Below are 25,934 nucleotides of genomic sequence, written 5' to 3' on the forward strand. Positions count from 1 at the left end.
CTTCTGGGGCCATGTAAGTGCATATCGGGAGAAATATATATATGGGAGCTATATCTAAATCTGAACCGGTGTGGCTAATATTTTGCAAGTTTTCCGAAACCTACAAAATATTTGGATGTACGGAATTTGAAGAAGATCGCCAGTTATCAGCAGATTGGTGATAACTATATATGACAGCTTTATCTAAATCTGAACCGATTTTTTTCTTCCAAAATCAATAGCGATTGTCTTTGACCAGAAGTAAGACCGCATGCCAAATTTGAGGATAATCGGACCAAAGCTGCGGTCTTGGCTAAATAGATAGGTAGACAGACGGACATCGCAGAATCGACTTAGAATTTAATTTTAAGACGATCGGTATATTAAAAATTGTTTTGCAGAGTTTGATCAAATTTTGGTCGTTGTTATTGTGAAAATGTTCCTTTAAAAAATAGTTTTATTATTTTATTTAAGAAGTTGATTTATTACTTTTTTATCACTCCTAATAGCGACAATTTATTTGAGTGAGACTTTGATAGTATGTCCTAAAACAAAAATTAAATATTTTACAGTTATTTATAGAAAATATAATCATAGTTTTATTTCTATAGAAAATTTTATACCCATAGAAAATTTGTCAAAATTTTATTTCTATTGAAAATTTTGTAAAAAAAATTTTATAGAAAATGTTGTCAACATTTTCATTTTTATGGAAATTTTTTTCAAAATTTAATTTCTATAAATAATTTTATTTCTTTTCCACTGTTGGTTAAGATACACTTGTAGTTTAGTCAATGCATGGTTTAAAGCTGAAATCAACAACAACGATGATTAAAGAAAAAAGCAAACAATAACAAAACAAAACGAATGAAAAAAAATTATTTCTATAGAAAATTTTGTCAAAATTTAATTTTTATAGAAAATTTTGTCAAAATTTAATTTTTATAGAAAATTTTGTCAAAATTTAATTTATATAGATAGTTTTGTCAAAATTTTATTCCGATAGAAAATTTTATCCAAATTTTATTTTTTTTGAAAATTTTGTCAAACAATTTTTTTTATACCCACCACCATAGAATGGTGACGGGGGTATAATAAGTTTGTCATTCCGTTTGTAACACATCGAAATATCGATTTCCGACTATATAAAGTATATATATTCTTGATCAGAGAGAAATTCTAAGACGATATAACGATGTCCGTCTGTCTGTCTGTTGTAATCACGCTACAGTCTTCAATAATGAATCAATCGTGCTGAAATTTTGCACAAACTCGTCTTTTGTCTGCAGGCAGGTCAAGTTCGAAGATGGGCTATATCGGTCCAGGTTTTGATATAGTCCCCATATAAACCGACCTCCCGATTTGGGGTCTTGGGCTTATAGAAATCGTAGTTTTTATCCAATTTGCCTGAAATTTGAAATCTAGAGGTATTTTATGACTATAAAGAGGTGTGCCAAAAATGGCGAGTATCGGTCCATGTTTTGGTATAGCTCCCATATAGACCGATCTCCCGATTTTACTTCTTGGGCTTATAGAAACCGCAGTTTTTATTCAATTTTCCTGAAATTGGAAATCTAGAGGTATTGTAGGACCACCAATACGTGTGCCAAAAATTGTGGGTATCGGTCCATGTTTTGGTATGGTCCCCATATACAACGACCTCCCGATTTGGGGTCTTGGGCTTATAGAAACCGTAGTTTTTATCCAATTTGTCTGAAATTGGAAATCTAGAGGTATTTTAGGACCATAAAGAGGTGTGCCGAAAATGGTGAGTATCGGTCCATACTTTGGTATAGCCGCCATATAGACCGATTTCCCGATTTTACTTCTTGGGCTTCTAGAATCCGAAGTTTTTATCCTATTTGCTTGAAATTGGAAATTTAGAGGTATTTTCGGGTCATAAAGAGATGTGCCGAAAACGGTGAGTACCGATCCATATTTTAGTATAGCCCCCATAAGATTTCCGATTTAACCTTGGGTTTCTAGAAACCGTAGTTTTTATCTGATTTGCCTGAAATTGTAAATATTCTGGTATTTTAGGCTCACAAAAACGTGTATCGGATTAAGTTTTTATCGGTCCATTTGGTAATGCCTCCATATAGACCGACTTCACTTCTTGAGGGTGTAGAAGGCGCACTGATCATGAAAATGGCTTGAAACTCAATGTAAAATTTCCAGATTTTACTTCTACAGATTTAAGATTTCAAATCAAGACGTTATTTCCTCTTAAACTCAAACAACATTGGTTCTTATAAATCCAGAATCTGATATATTCCTCATAGGTGAAATCTTTAAATTCATCTTCGGGAAGTGTCCTCAAGTCCTCAAGCCCTCCTGAAATTTCAAAGGAAACCCTAATGTTTGGTTCATGGTGGTGGGTATTTAAGGAAACCGTAATATTTGGTTCATGGTGGTGGGTATTTAAGGTTCGGCCCGGCCGAACTTACTGCTGTATATACTTGTTTTATAGAACATTTTGTGAAAATTTTATTTCTATAGAAAATTTTGTCAAAATTTTATTTCTATAGAAAATTTTATCAAAATTTACTTCTATAGAAAATTTTGTCAAAATTTATTTCTATAGAAAATTTTGTCAAAATTTTATTTCTATAGAAAATGTTGTCAAAATTTGATTTTTTAGAATTTTTTTTAAAAATTTTAGTTCTATAGAAAATTTTCTCAAAATTTTATTTCTATAGAAATATGTCAAAATTTTATTTCTATAGAAATATGTCAAAATTTTATTTCTATAGAAAATTTTCTCAAAATTTTATTTCTATAGAAAATATTGTCAAAATTTTATTTCTGTATAAAATTTTGTCAAAATTTTATTTCTATAGAAAATTTTGTTAAAATTTATTTCTATAGAAAATTTTGTCAAAATTTTTTTATAAAGAAAATTTTGTCAAAATTTTTGTTTCTCTAGAAAATTTTGTCAAAATTTTATTTCTATAGAAATTGTTTTCAAAATTTTAGTTCTATACAAAATTTTCTCAAAATTTTATTTCTGTAGAAAATTTTGTCAAAATTTTATTTATATAGAAAATTTTGTCAACATTTTATTTCTATAGACAATTTTGTCGAATTTTTTTTTTTCTGTATAAAATTTTGTCAAAATTTTATTTCTATAGAAAATTTTGTCAAAATTTTATTTATATAGAAAATTTAGTCAAAATGTTATTTCTATAGAAAATTTTGTCAAAATTTTATTTCTATAGAAAATTTTGTCAAAATTTTATTTATATAGAAAATTTGGTCAAAATTTTATTTCTATAGAAATTTTTTTCAAAATTTATTTCTATAGAAAATTAGGTCAAAATTTATTTGTATAGAAAATTCTGTCAAAATTTTATTTCTTAAGAAAATTTTGTCAAAATTTTATTTCTATAGAAAATTTTGTCGAAATTTTATTTATATAGAAAATTTTGTCAAAATTTTATTTCTATAGAAAATTTTGTCAAAATTTTATTTATATAGAAAATTTTGTCGAAATTTTATTTATATAGAAAATTTTGTCGAAATTTTATTTCTATCGAAAATTTTGTCAAAATTTTATTTCTATAGAAAAATTTGTCAAAAGTTTATTTCTATAGAAAATTTTGCCGAAATTTTTTTTCTGTATAAAATTTTGTCAAAATTTTATTTCTATTGAAAATTTTGTCAAAATTTTATTTATATAGAAAATTTTGTCAAAATTTTAGTTCTATAGAAAATTTTGTCAAAATTTTATTTCTGTAGAAAATTTTGTCAAAATTTTATTTATATAGAAAATTTGGTCAAAATTTTATTTCTATAGAAATTTTTTTCAAACTTTATTTCTATAGAAAATTAGGTCAAATTTTATTTGTATAGAAAATTTGGTCAAAATTTTATTTCTATAGAAATTTTTGTCGAAATTTTACTTATATAGAAAATTTTGTCGAAATTTTATTTCTATCGAAAATTTTGTCAAAATTTTATTTCTATAGAAAAATTTGTCAACAGTTTATTTCTATAGAAAATTATGTCAAAATTTTATTTCTATAGATTTTTTTTTAAATTTTATTTCTATAGAAAATTTTCTCAAAATTTTATTTCTATAGCAAATTTTGTCAAAATTTTATTTCTATAGAAAATTTTGTCAAAATTTATTTCTATAGAAAATTTTGTCAAAATTTTATTTCTTTAGAAATTTTTTGTCAAAATTTTATTTCTATAGAAAATTTTGTCAAAATTTTATTTTTAGAGAAAATTTTGTCAAAATTTTATTTCTATAGAAAATTTTGTCAAAATTTTAGTTCTATAGAAAATTTTCTTAAAATTTTATTTCTATAGCAAATTTTGTCAAAATTTTATTTCTATAGCAAATTTTGTCAAAATTTATTTCTTTAGAAAATTTTGTCAAAATTTTATTTCTATAGAAAATTTTGTCAAAATTTGATTTCTTTAGAAATTTTTTTTTTTTTTTAAATTTTATTTCTATAGAAAATTTTCTAAAAATTTTATTTCGATAGAAAATTTTCTCAAAATTTTATTTCTATAGAAAATTTTGTCAAAATTTTATTCTATAGAAAATTTTGTCAAAATTTAATTTCTATAGAAAATTTTGTCAAAATTTTATTTCTATAGAAAATTTTGTCAAAATTTAATTTCTTTAGATTTTGTTTCAAAATTTTAGTTCTATAGAAAATTTTCTAAAAATTTTAGTTCTATAGAAAATTTTCTCAAAATTTTATTTCTATAGAAATATGTCAAAATTTTATTTCTATAGAAATATGTCAAAATTTTATTTCTATAGAAAATTTTCTCAAAATTTTATTTCTATAGAAAATATTGTCAAAATTTTATTTCTGTATAAAATTTTGTCAAAATTTTATTTCTATAGAAAATTTTGTTAAAATTTATTTCTATAGAAAATTTTGTCAAAATTTTTTTATAAAGAAAATTTTGTCAAAATTTTTGTTTCTCTAGAAAATTTTGTCAAAATTTTATTTCTATAGAAATTGTTTTCAAAATTTTAGTTCTATACAAAATTTTCTCAAAATTTTATTTCTGTAGAAAATTTTGTCAAAATTTTATTTATATAGAAAATTTTGTCAACATTTTATTTCTATAGACAATTTTGTCGAATTTTTTTTTTCTGTATAAAATTTTGTCAAAATTTTATTTCTATAGAAAATTTTGTCAAAATTTTATTTATATAGAAAATTTAGTCAAAATGTTATTTCTATAGAAAATTTTGTCAAAATTTTATTTCTATAGAAAATTTTGTCAAAATTTTATTTATATAGAAAATTTGGTCAAAATTTTATTTCTATAGAAATTTTTTTCAAAATTTATTTCTATAGAAAATTAGGTCAAAATTTATTTGTATAGAAAATTCTGTCAAAATTTTATTTCTTAAGAAAATTTTGTCAAAATTTTATTTCTATAGAAAATTTTGTCGAAATTTTATTTATATAGAAAATTTTGTCAAAATTTTATTTCTATAGAAAATTTTGTCAAAATTTTATTTATATAGAAAATTTTGTCGAAATTTTATTTATATAGAAAATTTTGTCGAAATTTTATTTCTATCGAAAATTTTGTCAAAATTTTATTTCTATAGAAAAATTTGTCAAAAGTTTATTTCTATAGAAAATTTTGCCGAAATTTTTTTTCTGTATAAAATTTTGTCAAAATTTTATTTCTATTGAAAATTTTGTCAAAATTTTATTTATATAGAAAATTTTGTCAAAATTTTAGTTCTATAGAAAATTTTGTCAAAATTTTAGTTCTATAGAAAATTTTGTCAAAATTTTATTTCTGTAGAAAATTTTGTCAAAATTTTATTTATATAGAAAATTTGGTCAAAATTTTATTTCTATAGAAATTTTTTTCAAACTTTATTTCTATAGAAAATTAGGTCAAATTTTATTTGTATAGAAAATTTGGTCAAAATTTTATTTCTATAGAAATTTTTGTCGAAATTTTACTTATATAGAAAATTTTGTCGAAATTTTATTTCTATCGAAAATTTTGTCAAAATTTTATTTCTATAGAAAAATTTGTCAAAAGTTTATTTCTATAGAAAATTATGTCAAAATTTTATTTCTATAGATTTTTTTTTAAATTTTATTTCTATAGAAAATTTTCTCAAAATTTTATTTCTATAGCAAATTTTGTCAAAATTTTATTTCTATAGAAAATTTTGTCAAAATTTATTTCTATAGAAAATTTTGTCAAAATTTTATTTCTTTAGAAATTTTTTGTCAAAATTTTATTTCTATAGAAAATTTTGTCAAAATTTTATTTTTAGAGAAAATTTTGTCAAAATTTTATTTCTATAGAAAATTTTGTCAAAATTTTAGTTCTATAGAAAATTTTCTTAAAATTTTATTTCTATAGCAAATTTTGTCAAAATTTTATTTCTATAGCAAATTTTGTCAAAATTTATTTCTTTAGAAAATTTTGTCAAAATTTTATTTCTATAGAAAATTTTGTCAAAATTTGATTTCTTTAGAAATTTTTTTTTTTTTTTACATTTTATTTCTATAGAAAATTTTCTAAAAATTTTATTTCGATAGAAAATTTTCTCAAAATTTTATTTCTATAGAAAATTTTGTCAAAATTTTATTCTATAGAAAATTTTGTCAAAATTTAATTTCTATAGAAAATTTTGTCAAAATTTTATTTCTATAGAAAATTTTGTCAAAATTTAATTTCTTTAGATTTTTTTTCAAAATTTTAGTTCTATAGAAAATTTTCTAAAAATTTTAGTTCTATAGAAAATTTTCTAAAAATTTTATTTCTATTGAACATTGAAGTACCTCTTAGTTGGAGAGGAATATTTTGCAAAATCTACCAAAACTCCAAGAATTCTACCAATCTACCAAACAGTCTACCAATTTGGTAGAATTCTATCAAGCGTGCCTGGGACTGGTCCTTCTTGGCGTTACATACAAATGCAACAACTTATAATACCCTGTACCAGGGCTGTAGGGTCGATTAAATTTTGCTCGACTCCGGCTATGACTCCGACTCCAGCATTTCTTATTAGCCTCGACTCCGAATCCGACTCCGTAGTCGACTCCAGGTGGTGTACCAAGTACCATTTTAACAGTATTTATTCCAAAATTTTTACGACTCCGGTTCCGACTCCGACTCCAGCAAAATCTTCAGACTCCGACTCCAAAACTCCGGCTCCGACTCCACAGACCTGCCCTGCCCTGTATCACAGCAGGTGAAGGGTGTAAAAATTCCGATGTTTGTTTTTGCTAGAAATGACTAATAGAAAAATCTTCGTAATATTAATGATATTTGTCATTGAAATTGAGACAACGAAACAATTTCATTTATGCAATGGATCTTTCCATTATCTCATAATAACGAAAACCTTTCTGAACGTGTTCGTAATGCCAATGAAAACATTGATTGACTCAAATCTAATGAAATTTTAAAGTCACACTTTTGCAGGTAAATTGTGTTTTTTTAATATATACCGGAAATTGTTTACCATAATTATTATTTTTATACTCCATACGAAGGGGGTGTATTCACTTTTTCATTCCCTTTGTAACACATTGAAATATTGGTCTTAGACACGGTGAAATTCTGGCAAGTCGATCTATCGATGTGCGTCCGTCCGTCTTGGTATGTGCCCTCTACCTCTTGGTAGGCCCCATATAAACGCATCCCCAGATTTCCGTTCCGGAGGGGCAAATTTCATACGGTCCTGTTGAAATGTGTTGTTTGATGAAAGGGATACATATATCCATACCACCCTAATTTATTTCCACTCTCTCTGTTAAGTCCTTTCCTCTCCTTTGCAATGGAACTCATTCAAATTGAATGAGTATTCTTGGATTTTGAGTGACGTGAAGCACGAAGAAGCTCGAGGTACATCCTTCACACAAATTGTTATAAGATATAAAGGGTGATTCTTTTGAGGTTAGGATTTTCATGCATTAGTATTTGACAGATCACGTGGGATTTCAGACATGGTGTCAAAGAGAAAGATGCTCAGTATGCTTTGACATTTCATCATGAATAGACTTACCAACGAGCAACGCTTGCAAATCATTGAATTTTATTACCAAAATCAGTGTTCGGTTCGAAATGTGTTTATCGACAAATTTTGTTCAGCGATGAGGCTCATTTCTGGTTGAATGGCTACGTAAATAAGCAAAATTGCCGCATTTGGAGTGAAGAGCAACCAGAAGCCGTTCAAGAACTGCCCATGCATCCCGAAAAATGCACTGTTTGGTGTGGTTTGTACGCTGGTGGAATCATTGGACCGTATTTTTTCAAAGATGCTGTTGGACGCAACGTTACGGTGAATGGCGATCGCTATCGTTCGATGATAACAAACTTTTTGTTGCCAAAAATGGAAGAACTGAACTTGGTTGACATGTGGTTTCAACAAGATGGCGCTACATGCCACACAGCTCGCGATTCTATGGCCATTTTGAGGGAAAACTTCGGAGAACAATTCATCTCAAGAAATGGACCGGTAAGTTGGCCACCAAGATCATGCGATTTGACGCCTTTAGACTATTTTTTGTGGGGCTACGTCAAGTCTAAAGTCTACAGAAATAAGCCAGCAACTATTCCAGCTTTGGAAGACAACATTTCCGAAGAAATTCGGGCTATTCCGGCCGAAATGCTCGAAAAAGTTGCCCAAAATTGGACTTTCCGAATGGACCACCTAAGACGCAGCCGCGGTCAACATTTAAATGAAATTATCTTCAAAAAGTAAATGTCATGGACCAATCTAACGTTTCAAATAAAGAACCGATGAGATTTTGCAAATTTTATGCGTTTTTTTTTTTAAAAAAAAGTTATCAAGCTCTTAACAAATAACCCTTTACAACACAATGCATTTATATTTCATAGCAAATCAGCTAGTGCTACTGATTTTGTCTGGATGATGGTGTATCCCACACTGAAAAAAATATTGTCGTGAGGTCAAAGATTTCATGTCTTTAAAATACGAATGCAAATTTTGCTTAGCATAGAAGACGCGTTTCTAATATATAGTTTTTTTCCTTGTCCAAAAGTCGATAAACTTTTCAATGAAGTCATATTGTCCTTATAATTAAGTGATTTGACTTAAAAATGGGTATCATAACATGAAAGAAAAAAATGTTGAGCTAAGGTCAACTTGACTTTAATAATTAAGAAAAATTCTTTAAAATTAATGAAATTGTCTTTAAATTTTTTGTCTTTTTGCATCTTGACTACAAAGCAAAAAATCGTTCAAATATAGGACACGTTTTTCAACACTTTATTTTCAAGGTGTCTTTTACTTGAAACATAGCACAATTTCTACTGGAAGTCGAATCTGAATTTGGAAAATAAAGTCGTCGTTAACCCGTTTTTAAAGGACTTTAATAGCATATGAAGAAAACAAGATAAAAAACGAAAAATTAAAATTTGCTTCCTAGAGTCAAGTACACAAAACCTAAATTTAAAAGAGAATTATGTCTTAAAAGTATCCTTATATGTATTCTCCGCTTCTTTGGCTCGGAATCAATACCAAATTTGTTAAAGTAAAGACAAAATCTTTGAAACCGAGCATGCTTTTTTTTTCAGTGCACATTATGTTGCTGATGTGGTTATTCTGTCTGACACTTTTCATTCATCCTGAAGGACGTGCGGCATTGAGTCGTAATCCTTGCAAATGGTAAATCTGATTGCCAATGTGGTATTCTGAGAGTCGACAAAATGCTGTTGTCTCATGTTAAAACAATCCAAATCTCCACGGAATTACAAACAGACCCAAAATCAGGGATTTTTATCTATCCCTACACGAAGAAGAAAAAATATTTTTTGTTTTCCATCACGAAATTAATTAACTCAATTAATTTTTAGTTGAAATTTCTTCAATCACAGAAACAAAAAAATTAATTTGGACGAAAAATCAGCCTGCATTGATATCATAAAAATAGTAATGATATCAATGCATTAATATTTTGTTAGTTTAGCTATCACAGTAATTGTTGTTGACTAGAAACAAGACATGTGTGAACGGTCACCAATCAAGGTGGTGAAAATTGGTCATTTGGGAAGAATAATTCTCGTATTGAATTGCCGTAAGAAATTAACATATAAGACCCAAATTGAATCATCTCACCCCACGAGATCTACACTACAGACTGTGGAAGCGACGAAACATGCGTATAGTATGGCTTGTGGAGATTGATATTTGGCATTTTCTTTTCAATAACATAATAATGATAATTTTTCAATTTTCATCTATGATCACCCCAAACCTGTTTCAAGAGCAAAATGTTATTTTGGGACAGTGAACATGAAACATTTTTGTCCCAAAAATGGTGTTTCTCTGCAAGCATATGCATAGTTGCCGAAATCAAATACATAATTTTTTAGAAAAACAGGGTGATCATATTCCTCCTTTGGGAAGGGGGGCACAAAAACACCAAAGTGCCGATCCTCTCAAGATGACGCTTCGCCGGGAATGGACCTAAAGACTGTGGGCATTTGAAGGTCATTATTCGCGCCGAAGGTACATACACTCAAAAAAAAATGAACCCTTCATTTCACTAAAGCCAATTTAACTTTATTTTAGTTCATGGAATTATTATGTTTGGAGAATGTTTCCTTTATTCTAATAATTTTTTGCGTACGTTGGTTAAATCAGCTAAACAACGGGGAAAAATTATAAACAAATGAAGTATAAAGATTTACTAAATTCGTATTTCTTACAAAATAGTTCCATATATTTCTTTAAAATTGTAAATTTTACTACAAATGCCCCCTTTTTAATCTTGAACTGGCACTAAAGACATTCTTGCAATTTTTAACTCCGATTTTTTCCTTCAAACTACAAAATTTCTTTAACAAGTGAAAAAAAAATAATTATGTCTAATAAATTTTCTTGAATTTATAGAAAAATATTAACTTATTTTTGTGATATCGGCGTGATGTCAGCGTTTGTAATACTGTTTAGTTAAAATTTTCCACAAATAATATAAAATTTCTAAAATTAACAATTTTTTTTCTTCATGGTGGGTTCACTGTGTCTTCAGTGTACACCCATTGAAAAAACCATAAACGGCGTGCACAATTCAAAACGATCCGTTCATGAAATTGAATAAAAAAAACACATGTGGTGTCAAACTGACAACGGTAAAATGACACAATCCGCTACAGTGACGTGAACCTGGATTGTCTGCTCCATAAGCGTTAACAGTCGCCTTAGCACATTGCACTCACGTTTGCCACTTGACTCAAAAATAATCTACCAAAATTAGGAAACTACAAAACAAAAAATCATATTTTGCAAAACTTTATTTTTATAGAAAATTTTGTCAAAATTTTATTTCTATAGAAAAATTTGTCATAGTATTATTTCTATAGAATATTTTATCAACATTTTTTTTAATATTTTCTATAGAAAATTTTATAAAAATTTTATTCTGTAGAAAATTTTGTCAAAATTTTATTTCTATAGAAAATTTTGTCAAAATTTTATTTCTTTAAAAAATTTTGTGAAATTTTTATTCTATAGAAAATTTTGTCAAATTTTTATTTCTATAGAAAATTTTGTCAAATTTTTATTTCTGTAGAAAAATTTTGTCAAATTTTTATTTCTGTAGAAAAATTTTGTCTAAATTTTATTTTATGGAAACATTTGTCAAAATTTTATTTCTATAGAAAATTTTGTCAAAATTTTATTTATATACAAAATGTTGTAAAAATTTTATTTCTATAGAAAATTTTGTCAAAAATTTATTTTTGTAGAAATTTTAGTCAAAATTTTATTTCTATAGAAAATTTTTTCAAAATTTTATTTATATAGAAAATGTTGTGAAAATTATATTTCTACACTGTTAGAAAAATATGTTTTTCATATGTTCCGATATAAACAAAATGTGTTTCGGGCACAATTTTAAAACACAATATATTTAAGTGCAAACATGTAATGTTCCTAAACTAACACTAAATGTTTGGGACATCTATGTTAATATGTTAGAATATATTATGTTTGTGGCATGAATGTTTCATAAAAATCATATGTGTGAATGCAAACATATATAAATTTACAAATTTCGACTAAACATACATATGTTGTGATATTTTATTCAAAGCGACAGAGAGAGTATAGAGAAAGAAATCAGGGGTCTTCATAAAAATAACGAAAGGGCACTATACTCTTTTTAGAGTTGGGACAGTAAAATGAAATAAGGAGGAAATAGTGAAAAATTACACAGTAAAATGTATAAAAACAAAGTTTAGTTCCTCTTTATTAATAAGTAGTCCACGAGGAGTTGACGGACACCTTCAAATATAAAAGCGGGCATTAAATTCGAGTTTTGCAGCTACAACAATTTAAAAAGTTTATTTTCTTTAAAATGAATTATTAAAGAAAAATAAAAGGCATTTTAGAGCGACGGTGTTAAATGCTAGTAAAAAACTGTTCACGCCTAACTAAATTTATGTTTATATTATAAAATTATTTATGTATGTTTATATTCGACTCCACGTTCTTCTTTTGTTAGAGTTTTTGAATTCCTTCCAAATTTTAAAGTTTTGTACCAAAAACAGTTTTTGTTACAAAATTGTTATTTTTGCAATAAAACAATAATATTTTATCCAAAAATCAGTCAATTTCGCTTATATCAAGCACTGTTACTGACTATAAGTCTTTAATAACCCACATTTCGAAGTTTCATTATAAAAATTTAATGTAGTATAAATATAAATGTGTAAATTAAAAATAAAAAAAGTGTTCGGTCGGAGCAGGGATTGAACCCACGACCCTTTGCATGCAAAGTAGACATGCTAACCACTGCTCCACGTGGCAAACAAATGTATGTTTCTGTTAAATAATGTTATGTTTGCATGGGCTCGTGGGCGCTGCAAACTATGCTATATAAATGCAATTTATAACGATAATTATCTCCTGGTGACTATAACAGCTACGTAATAAAGTGGATAGTGTGCTGGCTTACAAACTGTATGGTGCTCGGTTCGATTCTCCGTGCAGGCGAAAGGTAAAATTTAAAAAATTTATAAAAGTGAATAATTTCTTCAACATTATTTGTATTACAGAAAAAGGTACCAAGAACTAAAATATTTCGTGGATGTGAAAATTACGAGTATGTTAGGTTAGGTTATGTGGCAGCCCGATGTATCAGGCTCACTTAGACTATTCAGTCCATTGTGATACCACAGTGGTGAACTTCTCTCTTATCACTGAGTGCTGCCCGATTCCATTTTAAGCTCAATGACAAGGGACCTCCTTTTTATAGCCGAGTCCGAACGGCGTTCCACATTCCAGTGAAACCACTTAGAGAAGCTTTGAAACCCTCAGAAATGTCACCAGCATTACTGAGGTGGGATAATCCACCGCCGAAAAACTTTTTGGTGTTCGGTCGTAGCAGGAATCGAACCCACGACCTTGTGTATGCAAGGCGGGCATGCTAACCATTGCACCACGGTGGCTCCGAGTATGTTAGGCAATGAGCACAATCGTCTTTGGGAAAAGTTCTTCCAAGCATATAATATTTTTGGGCTCAAAATGCTTCCAAACATATAATATGTTCACATAAAACAAACATATTAATGTGTCGGCAGTATCCAATAATATATGTGCTTCCTGCAAAATATGTTTGAAACATATGTTAAAGAAGCGATTTTTTTGAGGGTGTATAGAATATTTTGTCAAAATTTTATTTCTAAAGAAAATTTTGTACAAATTTTATTTCTATAGAAAATTTTGTCAAAATTTTATTTCAATAGAAAATTTTTACAAGTTCCCAGCAAAAAAAGAGCTTCCACACCCTCAAAAAAAATCGCTTCTTTAACATATGTTCCAAACATATTTTGCAGGAAGCACATATATTATTAGATACTGCCGAAACATTAATATGTTTGTTTTATGTGAACATATTATATGTTTGGAAGCATTTTGAGCCAAAAATACTATATGCTTGGAAGAATATTTCCCAAACACGATTGTGCTCATTCCCTAACATACTCGTAATTTTCACTTCCACGAATTTTTTTAGTTCTTGGCACCTTTTTCTGTAATACAAATAATGTTGAAGAAATTATTCACTTTTATAAATTTTTTAAATTTTACCTTTCGCCTGCACGGAGAATCGAACCGAGGACCATACAGTTTGTAAGCCAACACACTGGGCTACGTAGCTGTTATGGTCACCAGCAGATAGTTATCGTTATAAGTTACATTTATATAGCATAGTTTGCAGTGCCCACGAGCCCATGCAAACATAACATTATTTAACAGAAACATACATTTGTTTGCCACGTGAAGCAGTGGTTAGCATGTCTGCCTTGCATGCAAAGGGTCGTGGGTTCAATCCCTGCTCCGACCGAACACTTTTTTTTTATTTACACATATATATTTATACTATATTAAATTTTTATAATGAAACTTCGAAATGTGGGTTATTAAAGATTTATAGTCAGTAACAGTGCTTGATATAAACGGAATTGACTGACTTTTGGATAAAATATTATTTTTTATTGCAAAAATAACAATTTTGTAACATAAAACTGGTTTTGGTACAAAACTTTAAAATTTGGAAGGAATTCAAAAACTCTAACAAAAGAAGAACGTGGAGTCGAGTATAAACATACATAAATAATTTTATAATATAAACATAAATTTATTTAGGCGTGAACAGTTTTTTACTAGCATTTAACACCATCGCTCTAAAATGCATGTTATTTTTCTTTAATAATTCATTTTAAAGAAAATAAACTTTTTAAACTGTTTTAGCTGTAAAACTCGAACTTAATGCCCGCTTTTATATTTGATGGTGTCCGTCAACTCCTCGCGGACTACTTATTAATAAAGAGGAACTATTTAATACATTTTACCGTGTAATTTTTCACTATTTCCCCCTTATTTCATATTACTGTCCTAACTCTAAAAAGAGTATAGGGCCCTTTCGTTATTTTTATGAAGACCCCTGATTTCTTTTAACGAACCAAGAAAAAAAAATTGAGCCCATAATGCCAAAATGATAAACAAAACACATGTCCACACATACATAAAATGCTGCTCTCAAGGCGAAAACATATGCTGTTTATTTTTCAAATGTCTATTCCCTTGGTTCCGAATGTCTATTCTCTTTATTCAAATTAAATAATATTTAGACTTAAGCATATCAAATTTTTTGCCTTATCATAAAACAGTTTTCCGAAACAACATACAAGCGGTTTCACAGAAATTGTTCTCTTTTGATTCTTTTGCTGTGCTATGTTGAAATCTTTCGTCAACTCTCCCGGTTTCCATCTCTATTTCTTTCTCTATACTCTCTCTCTGTCGCTTTGAACATATGTATGTTTAGTTGAAATTTGTAAATTTATATATGTTTGCATTCACACATATGATTTTTATGAAACATTCATGCCCCAAACATAATATATTCTAACATATTAACATACTAACATTTAGTGTTAGTTTAGGAACATTACATGTTCGCACTTAAATATATTGTTTTTTAAAATTGTGCCCGAAACACATTTTGTTTTCTTTAAGTTAAAATTCTTTAAGTTAAAATGAACTCATTGTGAAGAAAGTTGAACTTCGTATAGCGCCAAAGACATTTTTATTTGTTTGAACGATGTGATTTTCGTAGAAATTAGGTATAATGCATTCCATATATTAGTTAACATTTTCCTATATTTATGTACTACAGAATGAAAAAATTTAACTGATTTGAATTCATATATGGAATGATTTTATTGAAATTTTTTCATTCATTTGGACAAATCTTACATATTTGTGGTAAAACTTTTACTTCATAATTAGAACTGCTACCTTCGTTTTTAAATACAATTTTATTTATTTATATAAGCAATTTATCTTCAATAAAAGACAAGTTTTATATATATATATATATATATATATATATATATATATATATATATATATATATATATATATATATATATATATATATATATATATATATATATATATATATATATATATATATATATATATATATATATATATATATATATATATATATATATATATATATATATATATATATATATATATATATTGAATATATTTATTAAGAATCAACAGTATCGACTGTCCTTGAAATATTAGTTTATTATTCCACTATTTCCAATTTCCATGTGATATTATCAACTGTAAAACGCACTTTTTCTTCTTCTTGTACTTTTCACTTTTAATAAGTTGCTGCCTAACGATTTTGTCCTCCTTTTACAATTTCAATACCTACAAATATAAAAAATCATAAACCATTTTTGATACAAAAGGTTAGCGTCACTGAATATTACCTGATAATTGAAGATTCCAAAATGAAGACAAATGAAATGAACATTGATAGATTTATTTTCAAAAAACGAACATTTTTCTCACTAATTTAAAATAACAAATATTTTATATATTTTATTTGTTATTTATTATATTATTTTTTAACAATCTCTCCGTATACCACAACAACGCGATTCCAACTAAAAAAAAACAACCCACGCGCAAACATATTGAAAAATTATTTGAAAAACTTTTTCGCTCCGACCAGGGGTTGAACCTGGGTTTGCTGGCACCATAACAGAACGCCTTAGCACACTCAGCCACAAACGCTATTGAGCATAAAGCGTCGAAAGGTGTATTCAAATGTATGATCCTAATACGACGACAGGAATAACATTCTAATTGCTTCTCGAGGTGTTCTTTATTAGTATGAACGAAAAAATAAGAAACGCAGGTTCAAATCTCACCAGGGGCAATATTTTTTATCAAATATTTTTCTAAAAAATTATTATTTATGTCATGCATCGTTTTTATTTTTTATTTTCGGCATATATTTTCGTATAAATATATTTTTTTCCGTTGAAAATTAACAAAAGAACTTCCATGGAAGCGAAAAAGTCAAACGACACAGGTTCAAATCCCAGGTTAATTTCTATTTTTTTTTTTTTTTTGGTTTTTTTATTAGTTTTCTATTTTTTTGTAAAATTTAATTGTACAAAATTTGCACTTAAAATAGCCTGATTGCGTTCTTTATAATACCTGTCCACAAGGACTGCATCGGAAGAAAAAAAAAAAACATTGGGGGATCCCAATATGCGCTTTAGAAGAAATGTTTGTGCACTTGTCCAAAAGGACTGCATCGGAAGTGGAAATAAATTATTGTGGGATCCCACGATGCGCTTTAGAAGAAATGTTTGTGGACTTGTCCAAAAGGACTGCATTGGAAGTTGAAAAAACTCGATGGGGGATTCTGGGATGGGCTTTAAAAAAAAATGTTTGTGGAACAACTTCCAATTTTTTTTGCTGGGTTTATAGAAATAATAGAAAATTTCGTTATAATTTTATTTCTATAGAAAATTTTGTCAAAATTTTATTTCTATAGAAATTTTTTTCAAAATTTTATTTCTATTGAATATATTGTAAAAAATGTATTCCTAAAGAAAATTTTTTGAAAATTATATTTCAAAATTTTGTCAACATTTTATTTTTTTTTTAGAAATTTTTTTCAAAATTTTATTTCTTGAGAAAACTTTGTCAAAATTGTATTTCTATAAAAAATTTTGTCAAAATTTTATTTCTATAGAAATTTTTTTCAAAATTTTATTTCTTTTAGAAATCTTTGTCAAAATTGTATTTCTATAAAAAATTTTGCCAAAATTTTATTTCTTTAGAAAATTTTTTCAAAATTTTATTTCCATAGAAAATTTTGTCAAAATTTTATTTCTATAGTAAAATTTGTCAAAGTGTTATTTCTGTAGAAAAATTTTGTAAAATTTTATTTCTTTAGAAAAATTTTGTCAAAATTTTATTTCTATGGGAAATTTTGTAAAAATTTGATTTCTATTGAAAATTTTGTCAAAATTTTATTTTCTTAAAAAATTTTGTCAAAATTTTATTTCTATAGAAAATTTTGCCAAAATATCATTTTATAGAAACATTTGTCAAAATTTTATTTCACTAGAAAATTTTGTCACATTTTGTTCTTTTGATTCCGCTTTACTTTATTGCAATTTTATTTTTAATTGAAACAAGTTGTGATATTTTTTCTGTGCATAGTTCTTCTGAGACTAAAAAGATATTTTTCAATAAAACGATTGCATTGGCCATACTTATAATTAATTTTGTTCTGAGTGGAGTGCAAAGCAGAATATTTCCCCTTAGCATATGTAAAATTTCCACCGCAATCTCCTACTCTTTTGCTATTAACTTTGTATTGTTCTCTGGTTTATTGTAATAATGTGTGAAGTATAGAATTTATGGTTTCCCAAGCATGTGATTATTAAGTATCACTTCCCTACTTAAAATAGCTGCATTATTGTATTGTGGAATTTCCTTTGTGATTATAATCTCAAAAGTGCTATACTGAGATTGCGAATTGTTAAATATGCAATTTACATTAGTTAAAGAAATTCTGTGGCTATACATAGATACTTAGTATATGGCAATATAAAAATGAAATACTTACAATTCTTCCAAATTGGTGGCCATGAAAAATGAATTCGCTTCCAAAGTGGTGATATTGTTATTTCCCAAGTCCCTGAAAGTAGGCAATAAAAAGTTCTACTTTAAAAAAATCTAAAGTTGTTAAGGAATGTTTTTTTATTTTATTTTAAAATTTCTTAAGTAGTTTTTAATAAAATAGCATATTTGCAAAAACCATTTCATATTGGTCAGGTAAACTTATTATGGAACGCACTGGGGTCCTCATAATGTTATTTATTCTACGAACCATACTTTTGTTTGGCTGTTTGTTATGGGTCTTCCAAATATTCCAAATTTCCAAGTAGTATAAAAAAACTCAACTTATTTTTTACCATTCGTAAAAACTTTCATATACTTCCTTAGACCTTCAAAAGCTTTCAAATGGATTTTATTTTCCCAATACTTCCGGTTTACCAATAAAATCCTCAGCATTATTACATTAGCACGAACCATTCCCTCCATTTTTATGATTGACAGACAATTGTCGGACATCTAAGTTCTTCTTCATTCAGATAGACAAAAATAGGAAACTCGAAAATAGCCAACCAAGAATTGTTTGTGTTGTTTGTTTTTTGCCAATTGTCTATGTGAATAGGACGATACTTGAACGATAAATTGCTTAAATAAAAGTGAAAACAAAGCTGTCTTTAATTCAATCAATCAGAATTGATGGCAAATACTATCAACCGAACAAGGATATGTTCATCCGTTGATGGTCTGAAGTGAATATTTTCAATCGACTACAGCTTCTTTGGTGGCTAGTATATGGAGAACATTTCTATAAAGAACATGAAGCCAGTGGAGTGATGAGGATAATCGAGTAAAGGGCCTGTAATCACAAGGCATTGCATTCAATTCCAGTTTCGAACAAACAACAAAAAGTTTTTCAGCGATGGTTTATCCGCTCTCAGTTAGAGGTGTGCGCGTGACTGAAATTTCCCTCACTCTCACGCACATTCACGAAGCAAAATGTCTATTCACGCACGACACGTGTGGTAGCCAATCCCACTCACGCACATTCACGAAATGAAAACCAGTACTCACGCACGCTCACGCACGAATAACTTTTAAAGACTCACGCTCACGACAATTCACGTGATTCACGACATTTTCCAAACGAAAATCAGCAGAGGTAACAAAATTCAAAAATAGAATATAGTTCGAGAGCTAAATTAATTTCAGTTAACATACGAGTATTAATTAAATCTTGATTTTTTCGTGAGCGTGATGTTGCAGAAATTTTATTCACGCTCATTCATGAACCGATTTTATTTCTCACACCCGCTCACGCACGATATATTTATTTCAGTGCCATTCACGCACATTCACGAGAGTTGCTTTGGATGTTGTTCACGACTCACGCGTGAATCACGTGTGTCACGAGAATTTTGTGTCACGCGCACACCTCTACTCTCAGTATTGCCGGTGATATTTCTGAGTGTATCAAAATTCTTCAAAGTGGAACGACGTTTGGACTCGGCTATAGGAAGGAGATCCTTTAAGCTTAACATAGAATCTGACAGCACTCATTGATAAGAGAGAAGTTTACCACCGTCAGCTTAACATATCATATGCACAAGCACTCACTGAAAACGAGAAATTCACCACATGTGGTATCACAATACGCTGATTGGTCTAAGTTAGCCTGAAATATTATGAAATACTTCATTACGGACCCAAATTGTGTCTAGATTTTTCATATCAGACAAATCGGTTCAAAATGCGGTGTCTAGAAGCCGTAGAAGTGAATTCAGGAAATCGGTCTAAATGGCTGCTATACCAAACCATGGACCGATACACACTATATTCGGCACATCAATTTGTGGAACTATAATACCTCTAGATTTTGAATTTCAGGCAAATCGGATACAAATTGAGGTGTCGAAACGCTTAAGAACTCAAATCGGTAGATCGGACTATATAGGGTATATACCGAAACATGGACCGATACATAATCAAATCGTCACAAGTCTGTTTGGAACTAAAAATCCTTCTATGATAGATTACCAATTTCAGCCAAAATGAACAAAAATGCATGTTTATAGAAACCAAATCTGAAAATGGGGATATACCAAAACATGGGCCGGTATTCGGCGCACCTATTTATGGACCCAAAATACCCGGTGCACCTATTTATAGATTCAAAATACCTGTGCACTTCCAATTTTAAGAAAATCTATTAAAAATTGCGGTGTCTTGGATCGCAAGAACTCAAATCGGGATATCCGTCTTTATGGGGGCTATACCAAAACATAAACCGATACATACCATTTTCGGCACACCTTACAAGGACCTAAATCATCTCTAGATTTTGCATATCAGGCAAATCGGACAAAAATTGCGGTGTCTGAATGCCAAAGATGTAAATTCAGGAGATCGGTCTAATTGGGCTCTGTACCAAAGCATGGACCGATACACACCATATCCGGTACACCTATTTGCGGACCTAAAATATCTCTAGATTTGGAATTTCAGGCAAATTGGATAAAAACTAGTATATACAGCACTAAGTTCGGCCGGGCCGAATCTTAAATACCCACCACCATGAACCAAACATTAGGGTTTCCTTTGAAATTTCAGGAGGGCTTGGGGATTTGAGGACACTTCCCGAAGATAAATTTAAAGATTTCACCTATGAGGACTATATCAGATTCTGGATTTATAGAGGAATCATTAACATCTCTTGTAAGTGGGCAAGAAAATTATAACATAACGTTTTGATTTGAAATCTTAAATCTGTAGAAGTAAAATCTGGAAATTTTACATTGAGTTTCAAGCAATTTTCATGATCAGTGCGCCTTCTACACCCTCAAGAAGTGAAGTCGGTCTATATGAAGGCATTACCAAATGGACCGATAAAAACTTAATCCGATACACGTTTTTGTGAGCCTAAAATAAAATATTTACAATTTCAGACAAATCAGATAAAAACTACGGTTTCTAGAAACCCAAGGAGTTAAATCGGGAGATCGTTCCTATGTGGGCTATACTAAAATATGGACCGATACTCATCGTTTTCGGCACACCTCTTTATGACCCGAAAATACCTCTAGATTTCCAATTTCAGGCAAATAGGATAAAAACTTCGGATTCTAGAAGCCCAAGAAGTAAAATCGGGAAATCGGTCTATATGGGGGCTATACCAAAATATGGACCGATACTCAAAATTTTCGGCACACCTCCTAAAATACCTCTAGATTTCCAATTTAAGACAAATTGGATAAAAACTACGGTTTCTATAAGCCCAAGAACCCAAATCGAGAGGTCGTTTTATATGGGGACCATACCAAAACATGGGCCGATACTCACAATTTTTGGCACATGTATTTGTGGTCCTACAATACCTCTAGATTTCCTATTTCAGGTAAATTGAATAAAAACTGCGGTTTCTATAAGCCCAAGAAGTAAAATCGGGAGATCGGTCTATATGGGGGCTATATCAAACTATGGACCGATACTCACAATTTTTGGCACACGTATTTGTGGTCATACAATTCCTCTAGATTTCCAATTTCAGGTAAATTGAATAAAAACTGCGGTTTCTATAAGCCCAAGAAGTAAAATCGGGAGATCGGTCTATATGGGGGCTATACCAAAACATGGACCAATACTTACCATTTTTGGCACACCTCTGTATGGTCATAAAATACCTCTAGATTTCAAATTTCAGGCAAATTGGATAAAAACTTCGATTTCTATAAGCCCAAGACCCCAAATCGGGAGGTCGGTTTATATGGGGACTATATCAAAACCTTGACCGATGTAGCCCATCTTCGAGCTTGACCTGCCTGCTGACAAAAGACGAGTTTGTGCAAAATTTCAGGACGATTGCTTCATTATTGAAGACTGTAGCGTGATTACAACAGACAGACGGACATCGTTATATCGTCTTAGAATTTCTCCCTGATCAAGAATATATATACTTTATATAGTCGGAAATCGATATTTCGATGTGTTACAAACGGAATGACAAGCTTATTAGGCCCCCGTCACCATTCTATGGTGGTGGGTATAAAAAGTGCGCGGTCTAGTAGCCAAAGAAGTCAAATCGGAACGTCTATATGGGTTTGGAATTTCAGACAAATTGGATAAAAACGTGCGGGGTCTAGTAGCCAAAGAAGTCAAATCGGAAGGTCTATATGCCAAAATAAGGACCCATATAAAAAACTCGATGCAGATCTTTGTGGATCAAAAATACCACTCGATTTCCAATTTCAGGCTAATCAGGTAAAAAATTGAGCTACTAGAAGCGTAAGAAGTCAAAGAGGGAGATCGGGTCTATATGGGGGCTATACCAAAAGCGATACACACCATATCCGGTACACCTATTTGTGGACGTAAAAAAATATTTTCAGGCAAGTTGGATAAAAATTGTTGTATCCCGATGATCTAAGCCAAAGAAGCCAAATCGGGAGATCGTTTTAAATGGGACTGTGGCAAACCATGACCGGTGCACATATTTACCCAAAAGACCTAAAATAGTCTTTAGAATAGAATTTCCAATTTTAAGACAATCGGATAACAAAGTGCGGTATCTAGAATTCCACGAAATCAATTCGAGAGATCGGTCTTTATGGGAGCTATACCAAAACATGGACCGAAACACAACACATATGGCACATCTTTTTGTGGACGTAAAACACCTCTCGATTTCCAATTTAGGAAAATCGGATAAAAATTACGGTATCTCAAGATGCCAAATATGCTTGTCAGTTTATATGGGGGTTATATCAAAACCTGCAGCGATATAGCTCATCTTCGAATTTGACGTGCTTGCAGAAAAAGAATTAATCTGTGACAAATTTCAAGCCGATTGCGTCACTGTTGACGCCTGTAACACGACAGACAGACAGATAGACGGACATGGTTATATCAAAGATAATTGAGAAGAAGATGCAGTCTTGTCAAAGCAAAACTGAAGCACCAGAGGACTCTGCCAACAAAATATCATAAAGTTTGCGTCGACGTGTATCTCAAATGTACTGCCGTTTGCGTCGGAAAATATCACAACATTTGTGTTTTTCATAAATTTCTGAATAAAAACCCACAAAAGCAATACCAAAACGATTGTAGAAAATTAAAACAAAACGTATGTACGAGTATGTGTATTTTAAGCGAATATTCATTATGGCTTTATGTGAATATTGCCGTTTAAGTTTATTCCTGGGCAGAGCTGCTTTGGAAAAAATTGACAAATAAAACAATTTTTTTCTCATAGCCCTCTACACTTTGACATTTGTTTTCTCTTTATAAGAGCACAATGCTTAATCTTGTTATACTCAATTATCTTTGGTTATATTGTCTTATGATGTTTCCTTAGACAAGAATATACACCCAATGAGGCCTTGTCAAATTCCTCTCTCTCTCTCTCTCTCTCTCTATCATAGGGAATCTAGTACTCAAAAAAACTAGAAGCCCTGACATATTTCACCATCACCACCACCACTACCACAATAAGATGAATGATCCCCACAATATTGTTTACAACTCTTGTTCACATTGAAGTGAAGTGTAAGATGTTTCCAGTATCCTCCCTCAACCCACAACTCTGTATCTGTCGAGCTAATTCCTTAAAGTTGTCGCTTAGAGTCGAGTTGCTGATGGCGTTGACAGCGACTGTTAAATGTTGATGGAGAACAAACAACATCACAAATAGCGGGGAAAAAAATGAGGCCATTTCATGCCATAAACAATGAATCATTTTCACAGCCATCTCGAGGAAATTTTATTGCGAACAATCAGTTAACACGCGAGAGAAAGGAATGCAGCGATGCCCAAGTGGTAAATGTTAGTGAGTGGGGAAAAAATCTTGATCTTGATATCTCATAAAAATTAATTTAAAAGAAAAACAAAGGATTTTCTTTAAGAATTTTTAGTGAAAGACCAAACACACAACCACAAGCTTTTAATAAGTAGCAAAGAAATGACCCGTGAGCAATGTTCAAGGTAGTTTATTTCGAAATATTCCGATAAAAATCGATTTTTGATACTTCTTAAATATTTAGCATTTTAAACAAGTATGTATGGCAGAAAGTTCGATTGGACCAAGATTTATGTGCCCTCCGCAATGGATTTGTATGTAGCGCCAAGAAGGAAGATCTGAGACCCATCGAACCGATATACCGATCGTCTAAGAATTAAATTCTGAGTCGATTTAGCTATAACCGTCAGCCTCTCTGTCTGTCTGTCTGTCTATTCGTGTGTTTTTGTGTGCAAAGTACAACTAGCAGTTTATGCCCAATCGTCTTCAAATTTGGCATGAGATCTTACTTCGGCTCAAAGACAATCCCTATTAATGTGGATATAGCTGCCAAATATATTGATCACTGATTTTGTCATAATTGACCTGCTTATAAACCGATCTTCCTCACATTTCGTACATCCGAAAGTTAGTGAGTCGCGTAAAACTTACAATATACTAAAATTTTGAGAAAATTTTCTACAGCCAAATTTTCTATAGACTATAGACTTTTCTATAGAAATAAAGCTTTGACAAAATTTTCTATAGAAATAAAATTTAAAACAATTTTTCTATAGAAATAAAGATTTGACAAAATTTTCTATAGAAATAAAATTTTGAAAAAATGTTATATAAATAAAATTTTGACAAAATTTTCTATAGAAATAAAAATTTGACAAATTTTTCTATAGAAATAAAACTTTGACAGAATTTTCTATAAAAATAACATTTTGACAAAATTTTCTTTTTTTTTGACAAACTTTTCTATAGAAATCAAATTTTAACAACATTTTCTATAGATATAAAATTTTGTGAAATATAGGGTTCACTTCTATTGAGTTTAGAAATAAAATTTTGACAAAATTTTCTAAAGCAATAAAATTTTGAGAAAATTTTCTATAGCCAAATTTTCTATAGACAAAATTTTCTATAGAAATAAAGATTTGACAAAATTTTCTATAGAAATAAAATTTTGACAAAATTTTCTATAGAAATAAAATTTTGACAAAATTTTCTATAGAAATAAAATTTTGACAAAATTTTCTATAGAAATAAAATTTTGACAAAATTTTCTATAGCAATAAAATATTGACGAATTTTTCTATAGAAATAAACTTTTGACCAATTTTTCTTTAGAAATAAAATTCCTTTTTGACAAACTTTTCTATAGAAATCAAATTTTGAAAATATTTTCTATAGATATAAAATTTTTACAAAATTTTATATAGAAATAAAATTTTGACAACATTTTCTATAGAAATAAAATATTTTCTATAGAAATAAAATTCTTTGTTTGAGAAGCTTTACTATAGAAATCAAATTTTGACAAAACTTTCTATAAAAACAAAACGTTGACAAAATTTCCTTAAGAAATAAAATTTTGACAAAATGTTGTAAAGAAATAAAATTTTGACAAAATTTTCTATAGACATAAAAATTTGACAAAATTTTCTATAGACATAAAATTTTGTCAAACTTTTCTATAGAAATAAAATTTTGACAAAATTTTCTATAGAAATAAAATTTTGACAAAATTTTCTATAG

At 29.3% G+C, this 25,934-nt stretch overlaps 1 protein-coding gene across 1 annotated transcript in view; it reads right to left on the reverse strand.

Moving 5' to 3' along the window:
- The window catches only part of rk (G-protein coupled receptor rickets), a 151,602-nt gene that overhangs the window by 72,264 nt on the left and 53,404 nt on the right, over positions 1-25,934 (reverse strand). The window contains exon 2 of the mRNA XM_075293967.1: positions 18,414-18,485. Coding sequence (XP_075150082.1) covers positions 18,414-18,485 — 72 coding nt within the window. The remainder of the gene's footprint in view (positions 1-18,413; positions 18,486-25,934) is intronic.

Source organism: Haematobia irritans, chromosome 2, assembly GCF_050003625.1.
Source record: "Haematobia irritans isolate KBUSLIRL chromosome 2, ASM5000362v1, whole genome shotgun sequence".
Lineage (NCBI taxonomy): Eukaryota > Metazoa > Arthropoda > Insecta > Diptera > Muscidae > Haematobia > Haematobia irritans.